The following is a 21,759-nucleotide window of genomic DNA, read 5'->3' as shown; positions in this document are numbered from 1 at the left end:
ATACTTGCCAAACGTTGTCATTTTGTGACTGAGATGTCCAAAATACACAGCAGCTAGCCAAGGTGATTTCGAAACTTTTTGGTGTGTGTGCAGATTGTTTGAATTGAGGTTGTGTGTTAGACTGGGAACAGAACAGTTAACTCCCCACTGGCTCCGGGAGTGGAAGGCAAGTGGCAGTTCTTAAGAACAGGCAGTATTTTCACAAACATAACAATAAAGTAAAAATGTTGGTCTTGACTACTGCAGAGAAAACAACGTGAATGTTGTTTTGAATGTGTCGCAGTTAGTGTTCCAAATAACCAGTGTTTATTGCACTGGGGCTATGAAAAGTATTCTTTTGTCCCACTTGTGCCCAGCTATCTTGCATCTCAGCTACTTCAATTCCTCCTTTTTTGGCCTGCCCCTCACTTTTCTGGCATGCTGCTTCTAGCTCCAGTTTTCTGTTTCTGATCATATCTCACAAGGGGCTTTGTTTTTCGATCTTGCATTTGAGCCTCATCGTTGCTACTACATTCTACATAATTCTACATCTGCCTATAATAGGTTTTTTTATGTTTTGGCTCTTCTGATATTATTATTGCTATTAGTGCAGGCACCAGTACTCTAAGTTAAACAAAAGTTTAATATTAAAACTGCAAGTGAGAATCCGTTAACAGTTACAGAAGGTTTGATTTTGTTATTTTGACGTTTTCTTGTGTTACAGACACTTTGGGAAGGACCCTCTGACCCTGGTTCTGATGGTTCTGAAAATGACTGCTGTGTACACACAGTAAATGCAGTCTAATTGCGTGTCTTGCTACTGAGTGTTTGAATGCCACTGGCTTTGAGGTGAGGGAACATTTTGGTGCTGTAACTAGTGACATTAACACAGTTTTCTCCATAACAGAATCATAGAATGGTTTGGGTTGGAAGGGACCTTCAGAGATCATCTGGTCCAACCCCCCTACCATGGGCAGGGATGTCTTGCACTAGGTCACGTTGCTCAAGGCCCCTGTCCAGCCTGGCCTTGAACACTGCCAGGGGTGGAGCATCCACAGCTTTGCTGGGCAACCTGTTCCAGTGTCACACCACCCTAATCATAAAGAATTTATTCTTTATATCCAGTCTAAATCTACCCTTTTTCAGTTTAAAACCATTACTTCTCCTGTCACTAGTGGGTTGACCTTGGCTGGCTGGCTGGCTGCCAAGTGCCCACCCAAGCGCTCTATCACTCCCCCTCCTCAGCATGACAGGGAAGGAGAAAATAAGATGAAAAAAAATAAAGGACTTACGGGTTGAGATAAAGGCAGTTTAACAAAGAAAAAGGCTGCACATGGAAGGAAAGGAAAACAGACAAAATACTTATTCTTTATTTTCCATCAGCAGGCAGTGTCATTGTAAAAATGAGTACGTGAATAGTCTTAAGATTGCTTATAAGGAATCGGGAGCTGTAACGTGAGGTCCTGCTCATGCTCCCAGCTGAGAGCCATCTTTATTGCTGGCAATAACAAAGGGGTTTAGCTAATGCCTACTTCTGCCTTCTTTCCAGTACCTGCACACAAACTACGAGAAAATAAAAATGCAATCAAATCCGTTGTGGTAACGATTTGGTAACCTGGGTGGCTGTCTGTGAGTTCCTGACCTGTTGAGCATGGTGATGATATACAACGTAGACGGTACTGCTGAGTTCACCTGACTGTCCTTGCGGGATCCCTGTTCCCTGGGAAGGTACTAAAACTGGGGCAGCATCAGTCATGGGGGCTCAATAGGTAAGGTAAAATGGGGCTTACTGCTGGGGAAATTCTGGGAAACCAGAGAAATTGATGGTACTTCAGGACTCAGTAAATCTTGAACTGTAATTTTCTGTTAGGATGAGTGGCCAGCTAGAGCTCGGGAGGGGACACCCCCTGAGCACTGGCCCCAGAGAGGTCCATGTGATATGACTAAGCTGACTTCCTGCCCTGTGTGTGATTTGGTATAAGGCAGAATTGCCTCATATGGTAAATCCCCACTCGCTACTCCCCGTCGCCACCACCTTCACAGGACAAGTTGGAAGTTGTTTCGAGAATCTGTTGTTCTATCGCCTCCCCGGGGATGGAGGTGCAGCTGGCAGGCCTAGGGAGGGTCATGGAAGGGGGCCACGCGAGGAGTATGACATGCAGTGGTCTGGTAAAGATGAATGCCTGGGTGCTCTTTACTTTCTAGCAGGAACAACAGGGGCAGACCAGGGTGCTCTCTCTTTCACCAAAAAAGAAAGTGTCCTGTGGAAGAAACTAGCAACTGGTCACAGCAGATGAGGAGAAGGCTGGGGTACTCTGTTTCTTTGCCTCACTCTTCACTGGCAACTTCTCTTCCCACACCGCCCGAGTGGATGGATCTCTAGGCAGGGACTGGGGGACAAATCCCCTCCCACTATAAGATCAGGTTCGTGACCACCTGAGGAAACTGAGCATACATATGTCAGGGGGACCTGAGGAGGTGAATACCATAGCTCTGAGGGAACTGGCTGATGCAGTTGTCAGGCCACGCTCCATCACATTTGAAAAGTCATGGCAGTCAGGTGACATGCCTGGTGACTGGAGGCAGCCTGTGAAAGAAGCAATCTGTGAAATGCTCCCAAGGAGCATAAACAGCAAGCACGGGGCATGTCCTGGAGCATGTGCTCCTCTGGGTGCTTTGTGTGAGAGCAGCAGTTGCACTCGCACACGTGCAGGCAAGCTGTGCTCTGTTAGCGGTCATGCAGCGGGGTGGCACGCTGCACACTCACAAGTGCATTAATGGGCATCACTCGCAGGACACCAGCAGAAGCATCTCTAAGACAAAAGACCTGCAGGGCCAGTTCGGGCTGAGGAAGGGACGGGGGGATGCTCTGGGAAGTCCTGGCCAAGCCCAGCCTGTTCAGTCAGCTGACCTCCAGGATGGGAATGCAGGGGCAGCAGTGGCCTCGGAGTGCCCCACAAACAGCCTTTGCTGGCGTGGAGTGGTGCCTGTGTGGACGGTCCCTTGGGCAATGTCACTCGCTGTTTTGCTTCTTCCCGCTCTCTGCTGCCCATGGCAAGGACACGTGCGGCAAGTGGCCCTGACAGGAGGGTCCCCGTTGCTGCCAGCAGCAGTGGTGCTCTGACATGGCAAAGCTGCCCTCCAGAAGGCCCCGGGGCCTTTGCAGGGCTCTGCAGGCGCCCGTGCAGGACCCTAATGGCCCTCCAGAGTGCCCTGGGGCCTCCTCCGGGCTTTGCTGGGGCCCCTGGCCGCCCTGAGCGGAAGGAGGAGCACTGGTGAGAGCTGGCCAAGCAGCAGGCCCACCCTTGGTCTTCCCGCTTGGCGCTACAGGAGACCCCCCAGCAAAAGCCGCAGCACAGGGCAGCAGACGGCATGGCGAGCTGTGGCAGGCGCTCTGCTCCAGGTGCTGGAGCCTGCGGGGCAAGGCCTGGTGCTCCCCGGCAGGGCCTGCAGGCGGCTGCTGGAGCAGAACGCCCACCTGCTGCACACCCTGCAACACCTGGAGGGGTGGCGCAGTGCCCTGGGGGTGCAGAGCTGCCTCCTGAGGAAGAGCAGCACTGTGGAAGTGTGCAAGGAGGAAGCGAGGCTCCAGCAGAAAAATGCTCAGCTAGATGCCCTCACCACGCAGCTGAAAGAAAGGTGCAGGCATCTGCAGGAGAGCATCGGGCACCTCATGTGTACTCCAGTGCCTCTGCTCACCAAAAGCTCCGCTAAGGAAGCCTGCGTGAAGTCATCTCCTGAGCAGAGGGCTGGAGAAAGGAGAGCACGCCAGAGCATTGCCCGTGCAGGACCACCAGAACCGAGCCTCACAGGAGGTGCCTGAGGAGCTCCAGCCCCAAGTGGCTGGAGATGACAAGGGCCCATATGATGTGAGCAGCCTCAGGCAAAGGTGCCAGCAGTAGAGGTGCGGCTTCTGGAGGTGAGGGAGGAAAACACCAGGCTGGCCCAAGAAAATTCTCACCTCCGTGGGCAGATGCGCTGGGCAGAAAAGGTCCAAGCTAAAAATGTTGACTTGAAGGGGTGACTGACACAAACTGCCAAGGAGCTGAATTCTGCCATCAGCCGCCTCTGAATCCTACTGGAAGCTGCAGAGCACAAAGTGGAAGCCGTGAGAGACACGGCAGAAAGTGCTGAAGTAAGTCCCGAGGGACCACAGACAAGCCAGGCAACTGTTTCAAGGCCAGGTGAGTGAGCCCGAGAATGGGTTTCAGAGCCCCGCAGCGTCAGCTTGGGTAGAGGACAGTCCTGGCTCCTACCCTCTGTCAGAGGAGGACCCCACAAATGAGGCAGAAGAACCGGTAGCAGGCAAAAGGTCTGTCAGCCGGCAGGCTCTGAGGACAGCGGGCGGGAAAGCTTCGGCTGCTCATAGCTCGATACAGTTGTGGTCCTTCTGGTGGTCCCAGGGAGCAGCCTGAGCTAGAGCTTCCCCGAACTGCTGGGTCATCTGCTGGTGTCTTTGGGCAGGTGGATGGAGATGGCTGGGCTGTGGGAGAGCTGGTGGCCAGCACAAGAGGACTCCTCCCCTCCACTTTTGCCGAAGATGATTCAGATGATGACCTGCAAGACAACAGCTGGAACGATGCTCACTACTGCAACTTCAATCTCTTGACGATTTTGGAGGAAGATGAAGGGGATCTAGACTAAAAAGCATATAGGGACGTAGCCTGTACAAACCTCCAGAATGTCTACAGAAGTGAATTTGTTCTTCAGAGTGACTCCTCCTAGGCTTTTAGGTTGTTGTGGAATGGAGGAATCTCTGGAGGGCAGCAGGGGCCTCCAGTGGGCCCCAGCAAAGCCCGGAGGAGGCCCCAGGGCACTCTGGAGGGCAGTTAGTGACCTTTGCATTGTGTGTTCCCTGAGCTGGACACCTTTACTCCAGGTAGGGTCTCAGAAGATTGGAGTAGAGGGGTAGAATGATCTCCCTTGACCTGCTGGCCATGCTTCTTTTAATGAAGCCCTGGTTATATAGTTGACTTTCTGGGCTGCAAGTGTGTGTTGCCTGGTCATGTCTAATATCTCATCCACCAGTACTCCCAAGTTCTTCTCCAGAGGTCTGTTCCCAGTCCCTTAATCACCCAGTCTGTACTGATACTGCGGGTTGACCTAGTCCAGGTGCAGGACCTTGCACTTGGCATTTTTGAACTTCATGAGGTTTACCTGGGCCTCCAGTCTGTCGAGGTTCCTCTTGACATCATCACTTCCCTCAGGTGAATCAACCGCACCACTCAGCTTGGTGTCATTGGCCTGCTTGCTGAGGGTGCATTGTATGGTAGCAATGTTTATCCAAGCCCTTCCCTTGCAGCGGATGGACGAGGTATGTCAGCATCCTACTGTGACTTTTCTGACAGGTGGTTTCTGCAGCTGCCTGTAACCACATGTTCCCTCATCACTGAGTGTTCAAGCTTTTTGGGGCCTGTTAGGATTTTTGGCATAACTCGTTGCTGAAATTATAAACTAGGTTTGTTTTCCATCAGAACTGAAATTCCATTCATGTGATGGTCAGGTTCAGCTGCTGTCTGAACTAGCACAAGCTGCATCCCTGATTTGGGGCTAAAATTTGCTCTCCTTAACTCCCAGTGCTCCCTGTTGGTTATTAGCTTGTCCCTTACCTACTTCTCATTAGCTGTCTCCTCTAAAACTTCTGTATGCAAACTACCTTGCTCCACAGAGATGAGAAGAGCTCCTTCATAGATTTCATGGGTCACGGCCTGAGAAAATGAAGACTTCAGAGGTAGTGGTCTACAAACTTCTCCCCATATCCCACTCTGTACGACCCCCAGCTGGGGCACAGCTGGATCGGTGAATTGAATCAAATTTAGAAGAAAAGTCTTAATTAGGCTGGGGGGACATGTATGTTTAATTCTGTTCCTGTTGATTTCAGAAGAAACAAAATGTGTTTCCTCTTCACCTGGGCTCTGACTGCACAGAATTCATTTAGCTTTTAGAAGAGAAGGGAGGAAGGTGCACAAGTCAAGAGAATATGAAGAAACAAAATGATTCTCAAAGGGACTTTAATGAAAGTCTTCTCTTTTATTTGAATGGTTGCCATATTTAGATAATTCAGTGGATTTGTCATAGGAATGAAAATCAACTTTCCCTTCTTCCCAAGGAATCTGGAAAATGTTGCTATGTACAGAATTTAAGTTATATGCAATCATCTATTATTATTCTGGACTCCAAAATTTGATATCACAGGTAAAAGCATCTGCACTGAAGCTAGAGCAAGGTGTGTCCATCCTGTACCTTTCATGATGTTCTGTAAACTTTACCAGTGTACTTTCAAAATGATTGCTCTTCCAAGGACGAGAACCTTTCCTCACCTGAGATCTTGTTGCTGCATGCAATTTTCCTCATCCACAGCCTAAATAATGAAATGGTATTCCTTTTTGAGCAGGTGAGAAGTCAGGGAAAATGGGCCAGGTGTGCAAATGTGTTTAGGTTTCTATTTTCTGTTGGAGTCAGATGAAAGATAATATAAAGCAGGGTAAAAAAAAATCTGCTAATAAATCAATAGATGTTAGGCATCTATTAGTAACTTGGGGATTTGGATGGAAATCCTTTGTTTCATGGATTTTCTTACTATTTTTTGCCTTTCACTTACAGAAGCTTCCTTTGTTTTCAGGGATTATTTGGCAGAATATTTTTCTGTTTTGGCTCAAACTGCTGAATCTCTGTAACTTCCTCTGTAACTGTTCAATGCACACTACAGACACCCAGTTTCTCTTTAAAAATTAGAAACTTTGAAGAACTCTGAAATAAAGCATCATTAGCTCTCACTTAACATTCAATCAAATGAACACTGAGAGGATTATTACAATCCACGTGCTATTAAATGAATAGGAACACAGTCCTGGTGTGTTACTAGTAGGACTTTGCTGCTTTACTCAGCTTCGTTCTCCAGTGTGAATCTACACAGATGCTCTGCAATAAGGAAAATTGCTCTGAGCTGGTGGGATTGGAGGTTTGTAACAAAGTGTGCTGGAACACATCCTTGTTGCTAAGGCATGGAAGTGAGCGTATGGTGTCTGCAAGTTGTCCTCTGTAACCTGAGTTGTTGGTCTAGGTCCGTGTCATGGTTAGGAGGACCCTTCCTAAAAACCCTGTGAATAGACATCCTTGCTGCACGCCTCAAGCAGACAGCTCCGAGACGGTGCGGTGGTAGGAACTGTGCTTCCCCATCAGCTTTAGGAGTCCTGCTAAATCAAGATTAAGGTGCGATGATAGCATGAAGGTAGGCTGCTGCAGCCAGCATTGCCTTGGTTTGGCACGTAAATAGCAGCCTTCAGTCTCCTTATGCAAGTGCATAAAATGCATGGTAATAAACTGTGACTTACCCCACTTTCAGGTGCCTGGCCGTATGAAAAAGGTTAACCACTTAAATCTACAACCATACAAATATGCTACCAAGGGCAGGTGGTAAGCAGCAGCAGTGTTGCACTGCGAGCAGTGAGCAGCATTGTTTAGATGCATTCTTCCTTGGATCGTGATGCACCCAAGGTTTACATGTTAGCAGGCTTGGCTTTTTAATTAGGGAAACAAAGCATCCAGAAGCAGCAAAACAAAACAAGAGGCTTGAAATCATCCTCATTTTGTATTATACAGAACTTCTATATTCATCAGTACACAAGCGATTGCTAAACAGGTCCTCACTAGGCATACTTGCAATTCAAAACAAGGTGGTTATTATGCAAACAGGTTAGCTTTGTGAAGGCATCTCCAGGGTGAGCTTAACCCTGTCCTGTTTGGTTCCTCTTGTCTAAGCCTTATAGGCCTGTAAATGTTCATGTTGTTATACAGAACCATGGAATTATCAGCCACGTAGGGTGGCTGATAGTAGTTAGCCTGGATGGCCTTCTGTGGTGGGGGGTGTGTGAATGAGACATAGCTGTGGAAGGAATTAACTCTATGGAGAGGTGACTGGGGGCTGAAATTGCTGCTGAATATGAGAGTTCTTGGAGTTTGCTTGGTCTGGTGGGTGCTGCCAGCTGAGAGGCTGCTGAAGGGATCAGAAAGTGTGTTAGCGCTTCCCTCACTGCTGTAGGAGAGGCTGCGCTGGGGGACCCAGCTCTTGCGGAACAGGAAGGGCATGGTGCGTGGTGGAGACTTCGGTCCCCTCACCGGCTTGGACAGCGCGTAAAGGTGTCGGAACTCTTCATCAAACAGCTCCACAACTTGACCCGTGAACTTGGAGAGGAGGTTGCGGTGAACCTGGCCACATAGCCATGTGAAGCTGGAAGGAAAGACAAGGCAAGAGTTAGCTTTAATGTCAGCCATTAGGAACTGGAGATGCCCGCAGGGGTAGTGCGAAATGCAAATGCGTTCTGCTGCTGAAGCTTCTTGTCTAAACACAGGATGAAGATGGTGTCGCAGTTGAATTTCAGGTCAGTTCACATCAGTGCTCTTTGACTTGGATCAAGCTTTGTTATTGCAGCTGCCTCTAAAACCTTCAAGAAACCTTGTAAAGTTATACAACCCCCTCAAGGGAGTGGTGATCCGGATCCATTGCAGGACTAAATGTCAGATACAATACCCAAGCTTTGGATGTCTGTTCCGTGGAAAGGAGTTTAGACCCCTCTTTTGGGTACCTCTCTTCCATGCACAGTGCTTAAATTTGGGTTTACCATGTCTTGTCTGCGCACACATAAATCGTACCTTGCTTGCAGAATGCTGTACCAGTTGGTAACTCTCACCCACTCAAAACTGGCGTTAGAAAGACTAGTGAAAAATAACCATCCTTTGTTTTCATTTTGTCATACTTTTTCTGCATTGGTCAAGAGAAACACATAAAACCCCAAGCTCCCTGCCACACCCCACTCCCACAAAACAAACCGCCACACCTGACAAATACTTATTTTCTTCACTACAGAGGAAATGAAATTATAAATATTTCCTACAGCCTTTCCAAAAATAAAAATAGCACTTTGCTATAAAGTAAGAGAGAAACACCACGATTGTTTACATTCTGGTAGTCCAGAGACACACCTCAGGATACTCCATAGCTTTTAAACTATTGTTGGTTTATGTGCTTCCCTAATCCACTTGGCAAACATAAATTTGTGCTCTTTTACAAAACTACGAGCCAGCTTGACTGTGGTGTGCAGGCTGCCTTGTCTGAGCAGCAGCAGCAGCAGCAATAAAATGAGCATAGTTGAGAGAATGAAATGTAATTACTCCCTGAGCTGACCGCCGGGGCTCGAGCTGTGCAGCAGAGGATACAGAGCAGTGCTGGTTTTGAATTCTGTGTTGGCAAAACTCTGCCCTGGTTATTCCTGCATGACTTTATTAGCTACGCTGGATTTGCACAAGGATTGCTGAGAGCCAGATTTGGCTGTAGGTGTATGCACTTGAAATCTTGCTCTTGTCATGTTTTGACAAAACTCCTGTGAAACTCAGTGGGACTGACAGCCTGAGCTGGTGCTAAGGGAGTGAAGACAGATCATTTACACCTGCCCGTTCAGAGCATTCTTAAAGAGGGTTGGGTTTGGGGCATGCAGTGGTTTTATACTGTTGCTTCAAGGAGCAAGGGAAGGAGTGAAGAAATTGTTAGTTCAGTGCCACTGGGCAATCCCACAATATATGCTGTACGTTTACATGAAAATATACAGTAAATTACTAGAATACAGGTACTTCTCATCCACTTTGTTCAAATCATTCTAAATATGGATGAAACCTTGGGAGCTGAAGTAAACAGCACAGCAAGCTAACTCCGTGCTGCGTGGGTAACATCTGCTGTGCTAGCTCAACATTGCCTTTATTCACTAAGAAGCACTCTGTAAACCTTTGCATGTCCTTTAGCTAACTGTGAAGGAGATAATAAAGCAGGAACAAATACAAAACCACCCACAATTAGTCTGGGATATCTACACTGAAGGTTACAACTCATGAAAGGGCTGAGGTATGGAGTGACAGGCTTAGACTTTATATGTTAGAGATATATCTAGTTTATGTAAGAACATTTAGAGAGAAATAAAAATCAATTATACTTATAAATGGCTTTTAAAAACCCGACAGAATCAGAGGAAAACACTGTTGCACTCCACTGTGATAATTTGCTCCCACGTGTAACTTCCTGGTGTACCTGACAGACAGATACTAATTTGTGGCTCATTGATCTTATCTGTAACCCTTGTAAGCAAAGAAAGTTGGATCCAATTAATAGCCCAAAGATAATAACTCCATGGACTGATGGCAAATGGGTCAGCTGTAAAATAACAGAGTGAGACCTGTGTGATCTTAGACACACATTTGTGGGCTTCATGTAGTGAGTCACAGCAATTTACATTCTGTGCATTTGGTGGAAGAACAAAGCAGAACTTGACATAAAGACTTAACAGGTTTTCATTGGCTTCATTCTAAGAGGAAATTAATTGTTTCAGTTTTAGGCTCTGTTTTGCTTCTTAGTTTACAATTCCGAGTGCTCTTTTGGGAAAGGCTCAGAGAAGTCTGTTACTGTCACTACCTTCGCAGAAGGATCATTTTTCTGCCAGGCCATTTGGAGCGAAGCACATCAGGAAGAAGAGAAAGCACAACGAAGTCCTGCCTCGCTCGGGGCCAAAGCTGTATCACAAATTCAGTCATTAATAGGTGACTTCTCAGCTGTCTGGCCAGGGCTTTGTCACAAAACCTATGTCCTGTTCTGGTTCCTCTCATTTATGATTATCTGAATCAAAACCCGCCCCTCCTGCACTGGATTTGTGTTTTTCTGAGCGTGCCCTCGGCGTGACTGCAGCAGCAGTTCGTTAGGGATGTCTCATCCCCTGTGTTAACATGCAGCATTACACACATTTCACCTGAAATGGAAGGACTGGGTTTGTCAGCTGAGCTCAGGTTTGAATTAACCTACGCCTCAGCGTTGCCTGCTGGTGGGATAACCTCTGCATGAGAAACCTGCCCCACCTGAACCGATGCTCCCACCAAAGCACCACAGTGCTAGATGTTAGATGCTGGCTGTGTAGAGGCTGGTGGCTTTCAGAGTGGCAGCTGGGGTGGTACTCAGCTGTCCCTGAGGATCAAGTTCTGTGCTTTCTGCTGTTTTCATTTTGCCTTCTTTAGGAGCACCGAGTTCATGCACTATCTAACTTGAATTCAATTTTTTAAAAAAGGAATAACACAGTTGTCATGGAATGGGGTAGAGTAACACACATACAGCAGAAAGAAATACTGCATCCTAACCCCACACCATAGATGCTGGCAATAAAAATTGAGAGGAAAACTGTAACTTAAAACACTTACTCATGCCTGCACTTGTGCAGACACATGGGTGGAACAGCCTTCAGAAGCTTTTCAGCTCTGGTCTGCCCTGTGCAGCGGGACCATGCTTATCCACACTGACCCAAGCAATGGCTTTTCAATGTGGTTTTAAAAACCACTCCAGAGTAGGAGATGCCACAGACTTGGTGGTGGTTCCTCTGCCTCTAACTAGTTGCCAGCTTCAGTCCTCTTCATTGTCCATTAGGCAAATATATTTTGTCCCCAAACACTTTGGGTAGAAACAGTGAGCCAGGGTCCCTTTTACAGCCGTATGTCCCAAAGGGCTATTTTATTTCCTCAGCCTGTTCCCTCTGCCGCTATTATGAAGTCACGCAGAGCACAGCAGTTTGGTGAAACTTGCTGTTGTATTATTTTTAAGATCTATTCCAATTTGATTTCCAACAAATGCGTTGCAGAAGTGTTTGAGTCTGTTTTACTCAACATCATTCTTGTTTATACCTGCAAAGGTTGGTGGATAAGGTTTAGGGATAACAGAAAACGTTCAGATTAATAAAGTGAAAGCTAGCAAGCCTACAGAAATGCCTTGTACCGATAGCTAACTGTAAACCATGTGAATCTGCAAACTGGGGCTGAGCATGCTTAAGTCAAATAATGTACGGATTTGTTCCTCACCACCCTCTCTGCTTGCTTGCTGGATAGGGGATTATGTACTCAAGGCTTTTGAGGTTAGAAGATACTGCAACAGCAGTAGCGAATGACTCTGTGCAGGACTACAAGGGTTTTTCTTTTTTTTTTTTTTTTTTAGAATTGAGAAGAGAAGCCAAAAGGAAGCTTTATGGCGAAAGAAAGTAGATCTTGTTCTGTCCCTCTTCTCCCATACATTCTTCACTTCTACTCTCTCTATAAATCTGCTGTTGCATTTCAACACATCTTTGGTGAGGGATTAAAAGAAACCTGAAAGAGCACGAAAACCACAGAGTTGCCAATAAAAAACCCAAACACTGAGCGTTCACACATTTTTGTCTGATGGTTCATTTGGAAACTGAAGGGAAACTGGATGCTCGCCTCTGTGGACAGCTGAGCTCCTGCAGCCTACACCAACCCCAGGTATTCACCTTTACCTTTGTTACTACAGTTATGTAGTCTTCCCGGTGGCACGGTTTTGTCGGACTAGAGGCATTTAAGCTTCCAAATCATAAACTGGGATTAAGAAAAACAATCTTATCCTTTTAATTAAATAATCACCTCTTGTCTTTTTGTATCTGCATTTCTAGGATACACTCGGTCATTTGTGCAGCTTATCTACATAGCCATGAGGCTTAGGAACTTCATTTATTTGATGCAAGCTCAGAGTCTACTGAAATTCCTTGACTGGAGGATCTTGGATCTCAATTAAAAATGCAGTTGTTGAGATGCTGCATCCTCTACATGAAATAATTATAGCAGCATAAAAGTAAAAAGTTACAGACTCAGGTCATGAAAAAAGAAAAAAAAAGAAAAAAAAAGAAAAAAAGAAAAATAGAAAAAAAAAGAAAAAAGGGAAGGTACAACAGATGCGTAGATATATACTGCCTACCTGTTAATGAAACACAAGAGAAAAACAGTTAAGTCTCTTAAGTATTCCTGGTTTACCTTTAATCACTGAACTTGTCATATAGAGAACAAATCCTCAGATAAGCTGAGTGACATATGCTACATTAAGGGATCCCGAGGGAGATGGAAATGTGTCATGTCTCATGATCACAGCATCTGAGGACCCAAACAACGAGGAAAGCGTAATCTAAAGCGGTACACATTTCTAGTTCTGCTCCAGGGCTGCACCAGCAAAGGTATTTACATTAGTTTCTGAACATTTAAATTAAATACCACGTTCCATAAGGAACTAACATAAACTTCAAAGCAAGTTAAATGGATTATTGAAAAATGGTGCATATTTGAAAACAAGAGGGGGTTTTGTTCAAAAAAGCTCCTCACCTGTACAAAATTTCCATGGCACTTGTTTGGTGAAGTAATACTAAAAATCATAAAAGACCACCTAGACACGAACTGCAATGGCTTATCTCACCTGTAAGATCCAGAGAGCACGTATCGCCAGTCAGAGATAAGAAATTTCTCTTGTATTTGTCCTGAAAATTTCCTGCCTGATTTGGCGCAGTAAACCTCTCCAGTAACACTGCGGACTGAAATATTCTGTAAAGAAAAAAAAAAAAAAAAAGAACTGAGCAAATTACATTTTTTAAAAATTAAAAATATGAAGGAAAAAGGGCTCTTCCCCCCCCCTCTGCCTTTAGCTCTTCACTTTCCCAATGTCTGTTATGATTTCTTCACAGACTCTCCGATGATATATCGAAGGTTTAGGGCTAGAGGAAACGGCCAAGTTCTCTCACCTGTCACAGGGTTACTTGTTTCAGTGGGGATATAAACCCACATGGACATCCACGCAGATGTAGCTGTGCTGTGTAATGATAACTGATGCTTCCCTGCCCAAAATGAGATGTGTCCACAGCTGAGGGCAGTCTGCTGCCTCTGCCGACACCCCAGCAACAATTGCTCTAGCTGTGAGCTCTCTTGTTGTACGTTGGCGATGGCACCGTACAGATACAGCAGGGCAAAACCTCTGCTCCTCCACCCGTCTGGGCCTGCAAGGACATACGTGCTCTTCTGGTGCAGCACAGACTAACGCCGTCCTGCAGGATCAGGCACAAATACACGAGTGTGTGAAGAAGTGGGACAGTTTGGCCCGTGCAATGCTCTGCGCTGTCCTTGTACCTGAGCAGGTGCATTTAAGGCAGGCCGGGCACCCAGACCTACCTCACCCTGCTGTCTGTATGCACACTTTGCACGATCAAGGCCTTAGTTAATGAGCAGCACCAAGGATTTGGCTCAGGCATTGTTGAAGCCTGTGTATCGTAGTAGCAATGAAAGCATAGGCTTGTTCTTCCTAAGGAGTGGGGGTTCACAGACGTGCAAACACTGTTATGAGCATACTTCATTAATTTTGGTTTCTTCATACATTCGGGGTGGAATTTCGCTGTTGAAATACAGGTCTCTGGTGCATCTAAGATGCCCTCAGGTCTCCTGCCTGTCCTCCAGCTGCTGTTCCAGAAGTCTGTTGCCTGTGCGGTACCAGCCATCCCCACGAAGATAACACAGGTGCCCTACAGCATCTCAAGTGAAAACCGAAACGGTCCCTAGGATGTTAGTTTTAAGGTCAGTTCCCTCTGGCAGAGATGAAGGCAGGCTAAGCTAACAGCCAGCTGAACCTGAGGCATTATCTTTTCAATAGAGCTTTAGCACATTTTATCAGAAACAACCTAGTGCGACCAGGGTATTGCCATGCGAAAAAGTTTTGTGTGCCTGCTACCTGTGGCTGCCAGACCACAGCTGCTGCAGATTTACTAAATGGAAGCAGTTGTAATGCTTATGCTAAATTTACTAGGGGACTTAAGCTCTGTTTTAAGACTTCAGGGCCCAGATTAGTTTCATCTAAGGACCTCATGGAAATGCCTTACCTTCCTATGACATCCATGGGAAAATGTAGGCATCTTCAGAGAGAAATGAGGTGTGTGTGCTAACACTACCTCTGGAAATCTCTTGCTCCCTTTCAATTACAAGGTGGGCTGACCCTAGCACAATCAGGCTTCCAGCTCAGGGTGCCTCAAGTTAGGCAGATGAACCTGAGACTAAGAGCTTCACAGAGCCACAGTACCTTGAAGAGATCCTCAGCAATTTGCAACTTGTCACACATCTCCGAGAAGAGATTTATATTGCCATGATCGAGCAACAGGTAGACAAACACCATGCGTTTGTTAGCTGCCTCCAGGAGGTCACAAAGAATCTCAGTGTCCGTGAACACATCCATCACGATAGCTAGCACCTAGGGAAAAAAAGCAGAGGCACTAACAGAGCCAATTTACACAGCTTAAGGTCACTTGTGAGGCCATTGAAACGTGGTTTATTTGTTTTAAAAAAATATGCCAACAAAAACAAATCATCAGAGATATATGTGGATATTTGTTCTGGTTTTCTCCCTAAGCGCCTGAATTGGTAAATTGATGAGACACGTCGCTTCATTGTTTTATTGCTCATGTAAAGCCACCATAACACGCAACATACGCACTTCAGTTAAGCTCTTTCAATCGTAAAACACAAGATGACCCACGAATTTGTAGGTGAGATTTCAGCACTAGGAAATATACTGAAACGCTAATTGGAGAATAATAAGGATGTTGCCAGAATAAGAGACCGTAGCCCTTGCCAAATGGCTGATTAGCTTTTGTAAGTCACATGCATTTAGCAAGCCTCACTGGATGATGTTACAACTGTTAAAACTTAACCTGGAACAGTTCTGGCTTTAAATCCTCACTCTGGCGGTGGTGGTGCGACAGACTGCAGCAGCTCCGTCTGGGTTTTTTATGTAGGTTTTTTTTTAATACTGATTTATAAACTGTTTCAATTTAACCATACACCCATGCTTCCCAATTTACAACTGGCAGGACACTGCGTGGAAGTCTCAGGACTGGGCATAAAAGCCCCAACAGCTACTTAAATGCACAGCCTCCAGCCAGTGTGGATCAAGGGAATTGTAAATGTGATATAAATCCACTTCCATACTCTAGCCCCTACGCTCAGCGCTGGGCACAGCCTCATGAAGGTGCTGGTCTTCACTGACGTCGGTTATTGTCCATGGAAAGGGTCATCCCCCCAGGGCAATTCAGCCCATCTAATACCTGACTTATCTTCAGAAGGTGCCTATGTCTCCATTGACTGGAAAGGGAACTCTTGATTATTGCACTCACAGGATATCATCTTCAAACAAAACAAACTTTACGGTATCTCTGCAGATCTGTTTTACTACTTGCTTCCAACTTGCACTGAACGTTACTCCACAGCCTATGCCCACACCTGCCAGCCAGATTATTCCCTTCACCACCACAAGGAAATCCTACAAGACCAAGCACATCTTGTGTGGCCAGCATCCTGTTCAGGCAAGCCAAATTATTCGCAGAGCAGCAAGGATCCCACACCTTCCTCTAGCACCATGCTCCAGAAAGGGCCTCGCCAGTGCCAGGTAAGTGGCGCAATTACGTCCAGTGTCTCACATCCTCACTCACTGTTAACTCACCTTGTTGTAACCAAGTTGTAACCAACTGATGCACAATACAGCATCCAGCCTCACAGCAGATCCAGGACACTCTCTCTAGTACTGCTTTTTCACCAGCTGTTACCAATCCGTATTTCTTCACCTGACTTCCCTCTGCTACTTGCAGTACTTCTCGCTGCTTTTGCCCAAATTTCATTTTATGATTTACGCTTATTCCGCAAGTGTATTAAGATTATAGTACCACTTGCCAATCCTTTGCAGTTCGATATTATCCACAAACACAGACTTTATTCTGTTGTATAAGTTGTTAATGGATATACCAAATACTAGGCTATCCAGGCCGGACCCTTATCAGATACTAATTAATAAATGCTGCCATTGAAAAACTAGACTCCAAAAGCAGTTGCCAAATTTATACTGTGAGAAAGTGTTGCTCCAGCAGCCTCTTGTAATGTAAATTAGATGGTTAAGAAAGTCATGTGAACCACGGATTTATATTACGTTTCCCACTCTTTCCCCTACAAGTTTTCTTCTCTTGGGACAGAAAATTGGCCTGGGTTGATACTTTGCTAGATGATAATTTGATTATTCCAGAGACATTTCTTCTGTTACTGTATCTTTCTGATGCTGCCAACTGAAAATGACTGATTTCTAATTCCCCTGATGTGCTGAGCACTTGCAGCCTTTGACAGGGCAAATGCCAACAGGGATTCTTCTCCCCAGCCATTACACTCAGCGTTACCAGAGCCAGCACTTGCCCTTGCAGGAGAATAATAAAGCGAAAGCCTGTGACTCCAGTGGGCTCCACAGCCTGTGCCAGACAGCAGGCGTGACAGCCTGGGCTTGTTCCTGACCGTTCCTCTCGTGAAACTGCTAGTGACATCTCAGGTTTATACCAGGGGACAACTCCCAGATAATGGTAAACACAGCCCTGAAATGTCAAATACTTTGTTTCCAGGCAAACAGTAGAGCTGCCAGAACACTCATGACAGAGGCTTTTTGTCCCTCTCCAGCTGCTCAGCTCCTGAGTTCCCAGTGTGTGGGCAGCCTGACTCGGGGCTGGCACCTCTCTGTGGCCCCTGTCACCTGTCTGTTGTCAGGAGCATCATCCCCACCTTTCCCATGTGCCAGGTCACACTGCAGAGTCTCCATATGGAGCCCATGTGGCATTTTTAGTGACACTGACAATGTATTTGGGATGAAAGATCTTTCTTCTGGATAATTTCCTTCCTCTGGAGATGGCTCCTGGCACACCAGACACATGTGCCCTTCTCCAGGCTCCCCTTCACCCACATCTCCCATGAATCTCCTAGAACAATTGCTAATGGCTCAGAGCTTGCTTTAGCTAAATTCTCGTTACTGGTGCAATGGTCTGAATGGAGCAAACCGTCCCGCTGATGATGCATAAGAAGGGACAGAGCACAGCTGCCCTTTCTAACAGCACATTTGCTCTGGTGGGTTAATAGTAGTTTAAAAGAAGAGAGAATGCTTTTATTTTTAAGTCACCAACAGCAAGAGGTGGTACAAAAAACCGAAAAGCACTGCCTGTGCTCAGCAATGGGCTCTTTACAGCACTTTCTAAAGCAAAGCTACGCTGCAACTGGCTCGGATCAAACGCGTTTACCTGATCTTCTTAAGAGCAGTGAGACAAGCGAGTGCAGAGGGAACAGCAATTCTCTCCCCGTACCTGAGTGGTCTTGTTGATGTACCGGCGTATGATGTCTCTGATGTTGCTGTTTTTCTCTGTTTGGAAATACACAGTGGCGGTGGATTTTTCCTTTAAATAGGGTTTCTCCGCTGTAATCCATGTGTGCAGCAGAGCTGGCTCGCTGTTGTCAGAAATGGTGGGGAAGTACGTCCCTGAAGGGAGTGACCCGGCATCGTTCTGCTTTGGCGCAGCTGCCCCGTCAGCGGCCAGCGTCTCCTGCGCATAATAGGACTCCTTGGCGTTATCCTTGATGTACTGAGCTTCCACTGAGGATAGGAAATCCACCTCGCCCTCTTTGCTTAAAGTTTCGAGGTAAGAGTCTGTCCCACCATCCAGGAAGGCGTCAGTGGCCAACCTTATGCTTTCGTTGTGGCTGAAATCCACTTTTGTCAACTTTGAGGACTGGTTCTTGATATCCTCCAGCCTCTTCCTTATCTTGCCCATGTGTCTGGAGTGGCTCATGGCTCTCTGTCGCAGCAGTCGATCTGCCGGGCAGGCACCATGCGTATGCGCTGTACAGGCAGCGCAATCGTCCGTCTTGTTTGGAGTCTGCATTCTGGCATGAAATCGCCTTGGCTGAATGAATTAACTATGAATAAAAATAAAGAGATCTTATTACCTCAGGCAAATTCACACTCCCTGATTTCGTTGGCACAATTATCTTCAAAAAAACCCAAAGCTTGCTTCTCAGGTGGTGGTGTACTTTGTCAACAATCTGTTTCCAGATGGGACACAAGAGCAAAGCTGATTAGATTGCTTATCTGAGAGGCACCCACCTCACCCCCAGGGCATACGAAGGATTCGAGTCCAATTACCAGGGCTGTCCGATTTGGTTGTATTTCCCTTCCTGTCGCATCATGTGAAATGCGAGTGAGAAAAGCATTCAAGCAAAAGCAGGTAGGCTCCCAAGCATCGTTGCACAATCTTCAAAACACCTTGAGGCTTCTCTGTCTTCCCTTAGTATTCGTTAGGGAGCAAAAACAACTCTGACGTTGAACTGGGACAGAGACATCAGCCATGTCCATAGCTTCAGAACAGCAGAAAGGGTCACGGACACTTGTCTGCACCTACACGCTACCAGGCAGGCTTAAAAATAGACTTGAACTTCGTCACTGTGCCCCATTCCTAGTATGTTGCTATTACCACAGACGATTCACTCATTTATTTCTTTAAACCTTTGTGACTACGCCATCCTATTAAAAGAAAAATACCCCTTCCCAAACACCCTGAATATTATGTGGACGGAGGGTTGTGAGCTGGCCTCAAAGCATCAGAATTACAAACACTCATCACTTGATTGTGCACATTTAAGGCTGTTTGGTTGGGTTTTTTTTTCTTTTTTTTTTTTTTTTTTTTTTTTCCAGGCTGTAGCTTCTGGAGTCACGTTGTCCCCGTGGCGGCCGAGCTGCTGTGTCATTAGCAGGACGGAGGCACAGGTTTGCAGCGGGGTGACAGGCACAGTGCCTCTGGGGAGCCAGGCCAACTGGTATGACGGCACGGGGGCGAGGAGAGGCAGGGTGGGAAGGCACCGTGCCTGAGGTACGCCGTAAATACCTGCGTGCATGCTTTTACGAGGAGGCACGTGTGACACAGTTTTCTCATGCGGGTTGGCTTTGCCCTCGCCCTCTGTAGCTCTGTGTCCATGCACTGGCGTGCCACGGCTCCGGGTGGGAGCGCAGGAGCGAGGGGACATGCCAGCCTGGGCTCTGTCACAGGGGCACGTCTGAGCAGGGAAAGGGTCCTGCCGCTGGGAGGGATGCGCCTGGGAGCACAGACACCTCCAGGTCCACTCGGAGTGACACAGGCCCAGCTTTTCCAGGGCAGCTTCCCAGATTCTGGCTCTGGGTCTGTGTCAGAGGCCTTATGGGGGGGGGGGGGGGGGAAGTAATTATACGTGAGGATGATACGAACACATACATATATATATTTGAGAAGAGAAAAGGGTACGAAATGGTTCAGATCATAATCATGGAACCATGGGAGACAGGAGCCACCCACCCGGTGGCCAAGGACGGGCGGTGGCAGGGCCCGTTCCCCAGCTCCTGGTGTGATTTTACAAACTATCCCGTCCCTCCCCCCCCGCCCCCCCGCCAACATCCGCCCACAGCTGTCAGACGCGGCCAAAAGTCACTAATTATCTACTGACCTGTTCCACGCAATTATGCCGAAAATGATGCCACCTAATTAACCTGACATGCAAGATCGCGCCCTGTCAACGCTGAGCGGGGCCTCCCCGTGCCCAGCAGGGCTGTCACCCCCTGCCCTGGCCAGGGCCGGCACTGTCACCCTGGGTCCCACACCGTCACCCCAATGTCCCACATGGTCATATCAGGGCCCCACGCAGGCCACCCAGGGTTGTCACCGCAGGGCCTCACACTGTCACCCCAGGGAACTGCCTCTGTCACCACGGGGTCCCACATGGTCGCTGCCATGTCCCACAGGGCCACCACGGGAGCCGCATGCTCACCCTGGAGCTCCGCTGCCGCCCCACGCATCCTCCACAGGGTCCTGCTCAGCCACTGCGCAGCCCCACCCGTGCACTCTGAAGCCCCACGCGGTCACGGCGGGGCCCCCCCGGCACGGAGCCCGCCGCAGCAGCCGGAGGAAGGGCCGTGCCGTGCCGTGCCGTGCCGTGCCGTGCCGTGCCGTGCCGTGCCGTGCCGTGCCGTCCTTGGCTCTGTCCGGAACGGCCGCAGGACCCCCAGCACCATGGCGAGGAAAGGGTCACTGCGGCGGGGCCGATGGTCAGCGTCGAAAGGCAGCACAGGGCACCTGCTCACAGCCGCCTCGTTAGCGCAGTAGGTAGCGCGTCAGTCTCATAATCTGAAGGTCGTGAGTTCGAGCCTCACACGGGGCAAAGGCGGGCAACATCTTTTTTTGCGGGGCGGGGCGAGCCTCCCCGGCCACGCTCACGGCGCTTTTAGCTCCGACCCAACCGCTCCCTAGTCCCTCGGCTGTCATTGCTGTCGTGATTCATGAAGTTGTCGTGATTTATGAAGCCGTCGTTCCGAGGGAAGGGCACGTGTCTGCTGGCTGTGGGCTCACACAAGCCGTTTCCGCGATGTACAGAGTTCAAAAACGCGCTTTGGCAGAGGATGTTCTGCACCCCAGCTGTTTGCCCACCCACGTCACCGTGTGGGGACAGGGAAATGGGTCCCACTCCTGGGGGGCTGTGGGGTACACCCCGAGAGGTCCGCAGCCCCCGCAGCCCTGGCAGCCAGCTGGGGGAAGATGCTGCCCCGGGGTGCGGGAGGGCAGTGGGTCCCGCCGGCTGCCCCGCTCCGGTTGATGCGCGTCTGACAGCTGTAATGTTTTTATGAACCGTAAGTCTTTTATGAACTGTAAGTGCATATACATATGGCCCAAGGTGCTGGCCAACAACTTTGTGGGTTTATTCTTTCCCTTTAAATACAGAAACATGTAAACTCTGAGACAGTCAGCAGAAAAAGGCAATTTTCTCTCACTCCTCCTGCCTCCCAGAGATATCTTTGCCTGTTGTGTATCTCCCCCTTCCAAAAGGAATGCCGCCTCTTCCCTGTGCTCCGCTGAGGGCTGCGATGACCCTTCTATGGATCCTGGTCTTTGCTTATGTGGCTGCTCCCAGTTCCAGATGCAGAGGACACTAAGGTGAGGATAACTGAGTACCTCTGCGCACTGAGGCCCTGTAATTTAATGAGAAACAGGGAGGCTGCTCTCGGCCCCAGGTGACAAAGCTGCTGTCGAGAGGCGCTGTCTGGCTCTGCCCCCTGCACGATGG

General features: G+C 47.8%; 1 protein-coding gene and 1 non-coding gene across 3 annotated transcripts; one reads left to right on the top strand and one right to left on the bottom strand.

The window, feature by feature from the left end:
• Positions 1 to 7,613: 7,613 nt before the first annotated feature.
• On the bottom strand, positions 7,614 to 18,573 carry FAM83A (family with sequence similarity 83 member A). 2 transcript variants are annotated; one of them, XM_040587529.1, is made up of 4 exons: positions 17,982 to 18,573; positions 14,900 to 15,067; positions 13,256 to 13,380; positions 7,614 to 8,209 (listed from the first exon to the last, which is right to left on the bottom strand). In XM_040587529.1, the coding sequence occupies exons 1-4, from the start codon at positions 18,555 to 18,557 to the stop codon at positions 7,663 to 7,665; spliced, it is 1,416 nt and encodes a 471-aa protein (XP_040443463.1). In that variant the 5' UTR covers positions 18,558 to 18,573; the 3' UTR covers positions 7,614 to 7,662. The 2 variants fall into 2 exon arrangements, with proteins under 2 accessions (XP_040443463.1, XP_040443462.1); XM_040587528.1 differs by lacking the exon at positions 14,900 to 15,067 and having other exon boundaries at positions 17,982 to 18,549.
• Positions 18,574 to 20,786: 2,213 nt separating this feature from the next.
• On the top strand, positions 20,787 to 20,859 carry TRNAM-CAU. The gene has a single exon. It is a non-coding gene; the product is annotated as a tRNA-Met (tRNA).
• Positions 20,860 to 21,759: the final 900 nt, after the last annotated feature.

Source organism: Falco naumanni, chromosome 3 (assembly GCF_017639655.2).
Source record: "Falco naumanni isolate bFalNau1 chromosome 3, bFalNau1.pat, whole genome shotgun sequence".
NCBI classification, from domain to species: domain Eukaryota; kingdom Metazoa; phylum Chordata; class Aves; order Falconiformes; family Falconidae; genus Falco; species Falco naumanni.
The sequence above is the reverse complement of the archived record's forward strand: the minus strand, read 5'-3'. Positions and strand labels throughout refer to the sequence as shown.

Excerpts from the sequence above, each read along its gene's own strand:
- FAM83A (XM_040587529.1), bottom strand. The coding sequence starts at position 18,557 with ATGCAGACTCCAAACAAGACGGACGATTGCGCTGCCTGTACAGCGCAT. Across the intron at positions 15,068-17,981 it reads ACATCAACAAGACCACTCAG|GTGCTAGCTATCGTGATGGA; the intron begins GTACGGGGAGAG and ends TTTTTTCCCTAG. Across the intron at positions 13,381-14,899 it reads TTGCTGAGGATCTCTTCAAG|AATATTTCAGTCCGCAGTGT; the intron begins GTACTGTGGCTC and ends TTTTCTTTACAG.